The sequence below is a fragment of the Terrapene carolina genome, unplaced genomic scaffold, assembly GCF_002925995.2.
Source record: "Terrapene carolina triunguis isolate 2854851 unplaced genomic scaffold, T_m_triunguis-2.0 Scaffold19690, whole genome shotgun sequence".
In the NCBI taxonomy this organism is placed as follows: domain Eukaryota; kingdom Metazoa; phylum Chordata; order Testudines; family Emydidae; genus Terrapene; species Terrapene triunguis.
Genome location: NW_020684041.1, coordinates 2,755 through 11,945, shown reverse-complemented (window position 1 = coordinate 11,945; position 9,191 = coordinate 2,755). Strand labels below are relative to the sequence as shown.

At 43.7% G+C, this 9,191-nt stretch overlaps 1 protein-coding gene across 1 annotated transcript; it reads right to left on the bottom strand.

Annotated features, from left to right (window-relative positions):
- Positions 1-8: 8 nt before the first annotated feature.
- On the bottom strand, positions 9-8,841 carry LOC112125811 (verrucotoxin subunit beta-like; the record flags this gene model as incomplete). Its single annotated transcript, XM_024224185.2, has 2 exons — positions 8,742-8,841; positions 9-973 (listed from the first exon to the last, which is right to left on the bottom strand). Coding segments are annotated over exons 1-2 (1,065 nt in total), but the record flags the coding sequence as incomplete, so codon positions are not given.
- Between the last annotated feature and the right edge of the window lie 350 nt (positions 8,842-9,191).

The window sequence follows — 9,191 nt, the reverse complement described above, 5'->3', positions numbered from 1 at the left end:
CCAAATGGCGATTGCTCCTTGTTGGTTAAAATCTCCACCAGGGCCCCTTCCTCTGTTCTGCCTCCACGGATAGAGGGCAAGGTTGTAGCTAGCTCTTTTTGGAAGGTTTGTCTGTGCTGTTTACACAGATCTCTGAATTGCTGGATTTTCCTCTGGATCTCGGGGAAGGTTGTAGCCGTTCTGTCCTTCACCATGTCGTTGCACCGGACGTCGCACTCAGTCAGGTGCTCCATGGCACTTTGAGCATCATAAACCAGCACCGCGCTGATCTCGCACACTAGCTGAGCGGCTCTGGAGTCCAGCTTGCTCAGTGGGTACAGCCAGACTCGCACCGGTACAGCGTTTTCACCAGAGACGCCAAACCGCTTCGGGAGAGTGGAGTAAACTCCCATGGCATCTTGGTAAGTAACCGGATTGTTCTCCAGAGCAAAATCGCCATAAAATTTGCAACTAAAATTTTCAGTTCTTTCTTCTGCCCTGTTCCTCTTTTTCCCAGACACCTCTGCTCCTCCAGAAACCATTGGGATCTTTTCTATCATCAGTTTCATTTTCCCCTCTATCTCTCTCATACTCTCTGATGAAGAAACTTCCCGATCAAACACAAAGAAAGCCTGAGCCCCGTACAGCACAGCTGTGACCACATGGGTGGCCGTGCCTTGGTCAAATACAGCAGGATAAGAGACGTTCTCAGTACCCAATTGGCTCATAGTCAGGTGCTCAAACCTGTTTGTCACTGAGTAGTGGAGAGCAACTCGAGCGTGATTTTTTGATTTCTTTGTATCATTTAAAAATGCTGCAGATCCACCTACTTCCACCATCCCCCCCAGGAGACTGGCCTTCAGGGATGCAGACAGACTGAGGGCTGAGGCTTTATCTTCAATGGTGTCGGACGCAATGATCTGGAATTCAGTATTGTGCTTTGGCATTGTCTCCACGTCTTTCTTAAGGGCCTCAATGCCCCATAAAGTGATACCTGGAAAATTCCACACAAGCACATAGTCAGTGATCACGGGAGAGGATAAGAAATTGTTGCAATTTCATTTATTAAAGTTGCCACCTATTAAAGAGACACCATGAGCAAAAGAACACAGCACTGAGGGCTCAAATCAATGCGCCCTGTCATCTGACCCTCCACTTGAGTCTCCATCTATCTATCTTGCTCTGTCTAGTAATGTGCTAGCTTCACTGTTACCTCATTCTCTCCTCCTCCGTTTGTCTCACTTCATCACAATCTAGATTTTAAGCTCTTTGGGGCAGGAGCTGCCATTTTATACTGTGTATATAGACACTGACTAGTAATGAGGCCATGATCCTGGATTGGTGCCCGGGGGGCTACTGCCACACAAACAGTAATAACTAAGGCACTGATCACCATGGTCTCCATGTGCAAGTATAATATCATATCAGGATTAGCAAGAGTTTTGCAATGCCAGGTATGCCGCCCCACCAGTTTACAGAATAATAAGAACATAAAAACGGCCGTATTGGGTCAGACCAAAGGTCCTTCTAGCCTAATATCCTGTCTACCAACAGTGGCCAGTGCCAGGTGCCCCAGAGGGAATGAACAGAACAGGGAATCATCAAGTGATCCATCCCCTGTCGCCCATTCCCAGCTTCTGGCAGAGGCTAGGGACACCATCCCTGCCCATCTTGGCTAATAGCCATTGATGGACCTATCCTCCATGAACTTATATAGTTCTTTTTTGAACCCTGTTATAGTCTTGGCCTTCACAACATCCTCTGGCAAGGAGTTCCACTGGTTGACTGTGTGTTGTGTGGAAAAAATACTTCCTTTTGTTTGTTTTAAGCCTGCTGCCTATTAATTTCATTTGGTGACCCCTAGTTCTTGTGTTATGAGAAGGTGAAAATAATACTTCCTTATTTACTTTCTCCACACCAGTCACGATTCTTTAGACCTCTATCATATCCCCCCCTTAGTCTCCTCTTTTCCAAGCTGAAAAGTCTCAGTCTTATTAATCTCTCCTCATATGAAAGCCATTTCATACCCCTAATTATTTTTGTTGCCCTTTTCTGAACCTTTTCCAATTCCAATATATCTTTTTTGAGATGTGGCTACCACATCTGCATGCAGTATTCAATATGTGGGTGTACCATGGATTTATATAGAGGCAATATGTTATTTTCTGTCTTATTATCTAGCCCTTGCTTAATGATTCCCAACATTCTGTTCACTTTTTTGACTGCCGCTGCACATTGAGTGGATATTTTCAGAGAACTATCCACAATGACTCCAAGATCTCTTTCTTCAGTGGTAAACGCTAATTTAGACCCCATCATTTTATACATATAGTTGAAATTATGTTTTCCAATGTGCATTACTTTGCATTTATCAACATTGAATTTCATCTGCCATTTTGTTGCCCAGTCACCCAGTTTTGTGAGATCCCTTTGTAACTCTTCACAGTCTGATTTGGGCTTAACTATCTTGAGTAGTTTTGCATCATCTGCAAATTTTGCCACCTTGTCATGCCCCAATGGCCCCCTCCCTCAAGTTCTGGGGGGGGGGGGCAGATCAACATTGTATGTTGCTAACGCTGTTGCAGGCATCGCAAAGCATTTTGGGAAAACTTAAAGGTGTGAATGGGAATGGAAGTTTCCTTTGCAGGTTATGAGAAGCCAAGGGGAGGGGAGAGAAGAAGAAAAGAGCAGAGAACGGGTTAATTGAACACTTCAGCTAGCTCAGTTCGAAGATAAGACGCTGGCCACAGCTCACAGCGGCGCTTGGCTGCCAGCCGAGAAAGATGGGGGCTTGAAATTTACCCCAAGCAGCCATGAGAAGAGGAGCAGCGAGAACAGTGAGAGCGAATGAGACAGTGACAGCGAAGACCAACAGAAGGAAAAACAAAGTCTCCGGAGCCAGGATGTTTTGGGAAACCAGGGAGACCACAGCAAGCCTGTTTAGACTGGTACAAAGAGCACCAGGCACAGAGGGCCTTGGACGAAAACACCCCCAAAGGAAACCAGAACTTAAAACCCCTCTGAGAGCCAGAGCAACTCGAAAATAAGCAGCAGACTTGGATGGCCTGGGCCCAGGACAGCACTCCCGTCCACCTTTCCCCCCTTCCCCTCCTCTTCTTCTGACTCTACACCCAGGCTTGGCCAGCCTTGGGTAGTGTGGGTGTGAGTATGGAAGTGGGTTAGGGCTTGGAGCACTAACGCTTTCTTTTTTCCCCTGAGTGACGTGGGAGCGTTCCCAGCACTCTCTGCTGTTGTTTTATTATTTTCTTAATAAAGCTTTAAAATTCAGTCACATAGTGTGTTCCTGTATTTCCCCCCCTCTCCCTCCCGAACGGACCTGTGGTCTCAGATTGATCACCTGAGATCCTAGGCAGACTGGTAACAGAAATCTGTCAGAACCTCACTGTTTACTGCTTTTTCCAGAGCATTTATGAATATGTTGAATAGGACTGGTCCCAGTACAGATCCCTGGGGGACACCACTATTTACCTCTCTCCAGTCTGAAAACTGACCATTTATTCCTATCCTTTGTTTCCTATCTTTTAACCAGTTACCAATCCATGAGAGGACCTTCCCTTTTATCCCATGACAGCTTACTTTACTTAAGAGCCTTTGGTGAGGGACCTTATCAAAGGCTTTTTGAAAATCTAAATACAGTATCTCCACTGGATCCCCCTTGTCCACATGTTTGTTGATCCTCTCAAAGAATTCTAGTAGATTGGTGAGGCATGATTTCCCTTTACAAAAACCATGTTGACTCTTCCCTATCAAATCACGTTCATCTATGTGTCTGATAATTCTGTTCTTTACTATAGTTTCAACCAATTTGCCCAGTACTGAAGTTAGGCTTACAGGCCTGTATTTTCTGGGGTCACCTCTGGAGCCTTTTTTAAAAATTGGCATCACATTAGCTATCCTCCAATCATCTGGTACAGAAGCTGATTTAAATGGTAGGTTCCATACCACCGTTAGTAGTTCTGCAATTTCACAGTTCCTTCAGAACTCTTGGGTGAATACCATCTGGTCCTGGTGGCTTATTGCTGTTTAATTTATCAATTTGTTCAAAACTTCCTCTAATGACACCTCAATCTGGGACATTTCCTCAGATCTGTCATCTAAAAAGAATGGCTCAGGTTTGGGAATCTCCCTGACATCCTCAACCATGAAGACCGAATCAAAGAATTCATTTAGTTTCTCCACAATGGCCTTATCGTCCTTGAGTGCTCCTTTAGCATCTCGATTGTCCAGTGGCCCCACTGGTTGTTTAGCAGGCTTCCTGCTTCTTGATGTACATTAAAAAAAAGTTGCTGTTACTTTCTGAGTCTTTGGCTAGCTGTTCTTCAAATTCTTTTTTGGCCTTCCTAATAATATTTTTACACTCACTTGCCAGAGTTTCTGCTCCTTTCTATTTTCCTCACTAGGATTTAACTTCCACTTTTTTAAAGGATGCCTTTTTGCCTCTAACTGTTTTTCTTCTTTGTTGTTTAGCCATGGTGGCACTTTTTTGGTTTTCTTACTATGTTTTTTAATTTGGGGTATACATTTAAATTGAGCCTCTATTATGGTGTTTTTAAAAGTTTCCATGCAGCTTGCAGGGATTTCAATTTTGGCGCTGTACCTTTTAATTTCTGTTTAACTAACCTCCTCATTTTTGTGTAGTTCCCCTGTGATAAATGAAAGGGGGGGGAGGGTAGCTCCCTTTTATGGACCCAGCCAGCCAGTTAGCTATAAAATCCCTCTTAGTAGCTGTTCTCTACTTGCTTTACCTGTAAAGGGTTAAAAGACGTGAGTTGGCACCAGGCCAGGAGAGCCAATGGAAAGGCTAGAACTTTTAAAAATTGAAACAAGACTCCCCTTTTGTCTGTCTGCGGTTGTTCTCTGGGAGCGAGGGAACAGGGCAGAACTCTGCTGTAAGAAGCTTGGGGCCAGGTATGAAAAAATCATCAGGATCATACCTAGAATCTACTCATTTAAAACCCCAGATATGTACGTAGATCAGGAAATGTCTAGGAAGACATGATTAGGTTTATCCCTTTTATTTCTTTATGGCTTGTGGACTCCTCTGTGCTAACCCCAGGTGCTTTTGTTTTGCTTGTAACCTTTAAGTTGGACCTTAAGAAAGATATTTTTGGTTCTTAATTCTTGTATTTCCTCTTTTAAAATCTAGCAATAGCCTGAGTTCCCAGATGTATTTTCTTTCTTTTGTTTTTAATAAAATTTACTTTTTTTAGATCAGGATTGGATTTTTGTGTCCTAAGAGGTTTGTGCACATGTTGTTTAATTAGCTGGTGGCAACAGCTGATTTCCTTTGTGTTTTTTTTTTTAGTTTTTCCCCGGGGGGGGGGGGGGGGGTGTGAAAGGGCTTGAGGGTACCCCACAGGAAGGAATTCCCAAGTGCACCTTCCTGGGTTCTCAAAGGGATTTTTGCACTTGGGTGGTGGCAGCATCTCCCCATCCAAAGCCAGAGAAAAGCTGTAACCTTGGGAGTTTAATACAAGCCTGGAGTGGCCAGTATTAATTTTTAGAATCCTTGCAGGCCCCACCTTCTGCACTCGAAGTGCCAGAGTGGGGAATCAGCCTTAACATCCCATTTCTGAAATTAAATGTTACAGTGTTGGGCCACTGTGGTGTTCCCCCTCCCCCCCCCCCAAAGATGTTAAATTTTATTATATTATGGTCACTATTACCAAGCAGTTTAGCGATATTCACCTCTTGGACCTGATCCTGTGCTCCATTTAGGACTAAATCAAAAATTGCCTCTCCTCCTGTGGGTTCCAGGACTAGCTGCTCCAAGAAGCAGTCATTTAAGGTGTCAAGAAACTTTATCTCTGCATCCCGCCCTGAGGTGACACGTACCTAGTCAATATGGGGATAATTGAAATCCCCCATTATTATTGAGTTTTTTATTTTAATAGCCTCTCTAATCTTCCTGAGCATTTCAGAGTCACTTACACCATCCTGGTCAGGTGGTCAGTAATATATCCCTACCGCTGTATTCTTATTATTAAAGCATAGAATTACTATCCATAGAGATTCTATGGTACAGTTTGGTTCGGTTTAAGATTTTTACTTCATTTGACTCAATGCTTTCTTTCAAATATAGTCAAGTATCAGGGGGTAGCCATGTTAGTCTGTATCCACAAAAACAAGGAGTCCAGTGGCACCTTAAAGACTAACAGATTTATTTGGGCATAAGCTTTTGTGGGTAAAAAACCCACTTCTTCAGATGCATTGGAAAAAATAACCCCAACTATAAATACAATATGATGGGGGCTAATTTAGCTACAACAAATCAGGAAAGAGATCTTGGAGGCATCGTGGATAGTTCTCTGAAGATGTCCACGCAGTGTGCAGCGGCAGTCAAAAAAGCAAACAGGATGTTAGGAATCATTAAAAAAGGGATAGAGAATAAGACGGAGAATATCTTATTGCCCTTATATAAATCCATGGTGTGCCCACATCTTGAATACTGCGTACAGATGTGGTCTTCTCATCTCAAAAAAGATATACTGGCACTAGAAAAGGTTCAGAAAAGGACAACTAAAATGATGAGGGGTTTGGAACGGGTCCCATATGAGGAGAGATTAAAGAGGCTAGGACTTTTCAGCTTGGAAAAGAGGAGACTAAGGGGGGATATGATAGAGGTATATAAAATCATGAGTGATGTGGAGAAAGTGAATAAGGAAAAGTTATTTACTTGTTCCCATAATATAAAAACTAGGGGCCACCAAATGAAATTAATAGGCAGCAGGTTTAAAACAAATAAATGGAAGTTCTTCTTCACACAGCGCACAGACAATCTGTGGAACTCCTTGCCTGAGGAGGTCGTGAAGGCTAGGACTATAACAGGGTTTAAAAGAGAACTAGATGAATTCATGGAGGTTAAATCCGTTAATGGCTATTAGCCAGGATGGGTAAGGAAGGGTGTCCCTAGCCTCTGTTTGTCAGAGGATGGAGATGGATGGCAGGAGAGAGATCACTTCATCATTAGCTGTTAGGTTCACTCCCTCTGGGGCACCTGGCATTGGCCACTGTCGGCAGACAGGATACTGGGCTGTATGGACCTTTGGTCTGACCCAGTATGACCATTCTTATGTTCTTATGTTCTAAAAGAGTTTGTAATCAAGCAAAGTTATTAATTCACAAAGTTATGAAAGATTTTTGTTGTGAATAGATTTGGGCTCAATCCTGCTATCACTGATTTCAACTAGAGTGGCGGTTCTCAAACTATGGGGCGGACCTCCCAAGGGAGGTGCAGGAATGTGTCAAGGGAGGTGCGAGCTGTGTGCCTTCTTTTTTTTTTTTTTTTTTTTGGAGAAGAGCTCTGGCTGTCAGCCACCGGCCATGCACACCCAGGGAGCAGGGATAAAGAGGACAACCAGAGGCACATCACCCAGGCTCGGGCTCTTCTTCCCCTTCTCCCCTCTGCCTTCAGAGCTGGGCGCCCGGGCAGCAGCCGCTGCTCTCTGCTCTGCCTTCAGCGCTAGGTAGCGGTGTATGTACTTGTAGGTGGGGGAGGCGTAAACAACTACAGACACAAAGAGGGGGGGGGCGATTAAATAAGTTTGAGAACGACTGATCTAGAGTAATGGGCCCAATCCTTCTCCTGTTGTGCTGTGCTTCCATTATGTCAATGGAGCAGCAGTTAAGTTGCTCCATAGTTGAGGCTCGATCTAGCGTGCTTGTAGAGCGTCTAACACAAATAAGTTCTGGTCCTTCCCTGGAGCCTCTAAGCCTTACTGCACTACAGATATTAAATACATTTCCCATGCAACATCTCATCCCAGGGCAATTTTTTTCTGGGAAGTTTGTTACCAAACAGAAAAAAAAATTACAGTTTCTGAAAATTTTACCTGAAGTTCTTTTATAAAAAAAATTCCCAACTTCTTTAGTTCATCTTTGGCCTAAATTGGCTTGACTAAGAAACTCCAAATTTGTTTTGTTGGTTTTGTTCAGGAGAACTGCTTATTGGTTTGGAGGGGTGGGGGAATTAGAAATAGAGAATAATAATATTATGATAATCTAAGATTAGAATAGTTTTATAACATAATAAAATCCAAACTAAACTAGGCAGGGAAGGGGTTGACTACCTAGACACTTCTATGACCTCATACTCTTTAATGTATTTATTCTCACAACACCCCTGTAAGGTAGAGAAGTATCATTATTCCATTTTTACAGATGGAGACCTGAGGCCCAGAAAGATTAAGTGACTAGCCCAAGGTCACGCATGTCTCCTGAGATCCTGAGCAGCTCCCTCCTGGACAATCTTTCCCCTCAGACTTAGTACCCATTACAGCCAGAATAGAGAGCACAGGAAGATTGGGGAAGGGGTTATGGAAATGTTCTATTTCCCCACACCAGTGAGCAAGAACTGACCATCTTGCTTTGCTGCTTGAAGGAAGTTTCATGTTACCTAAGACAAAATGAACGGCTTGTTTGAACATTTCTCAAGCTGCTCTTAGTGCTTCTCTCAAATGAACATGTAGGTTTTATCTAAGCAGTTGAACTTATTGCCTAGTAAGTTTCTGGGAAATGCTTTTTTCTAAGGACTCTTTAAACATTTCATTCATTTATCACTAAATGTCTTGGTTTTAGATCTAACCAGTCACTTCCCACTCTCACAACTGACGACATCGTAAAGAGGCAAAGAGTGAACCAGGTGTTATGTTGAAAGGGTCCCGCAGGGTAGGTAAGTTGGCAAGAGGTCCATAAACTACAACAAACAAATACAAGTGTGTTTGGTGCAGCTCTAACCATACCTGGTATGAGCGTGTCGCTGCAGCAGTCGTACAGCATCCCCAGCCGCAGAGGGCGGCCCGGGGCCGGCATCTCAATTGTTGAAGCTCCAGAGTAAGCCATGGTGGTAGGTGAGAGGCCAATCCAGCCCTAAAAAACACCAGCAGCACAGTTACACAGACAATGTGATCTCCTCCGATTCATGATCGCCCTATTTGGCTTTTGTCCCCTATGAGTTTCTGCTTGATACTGTTACGTGTTGGGTTCTACCTTGTTGTTATGGGTCAGGTGTAACCACCACTTTGTATTCAGGGTAAATGTAAAAAAGCCACGCAATCGGTGGCTGAAACAACAGCAGTAGCACCCAAAACACAGGCACATGGAAAAGCTTGAGCAGAAGTTGACCCACGTGGCCCAAGCTGAAACACAGAGACAGACAGAAGCAGCCCAAAGCCAAGCAGCCAGTAACAGAA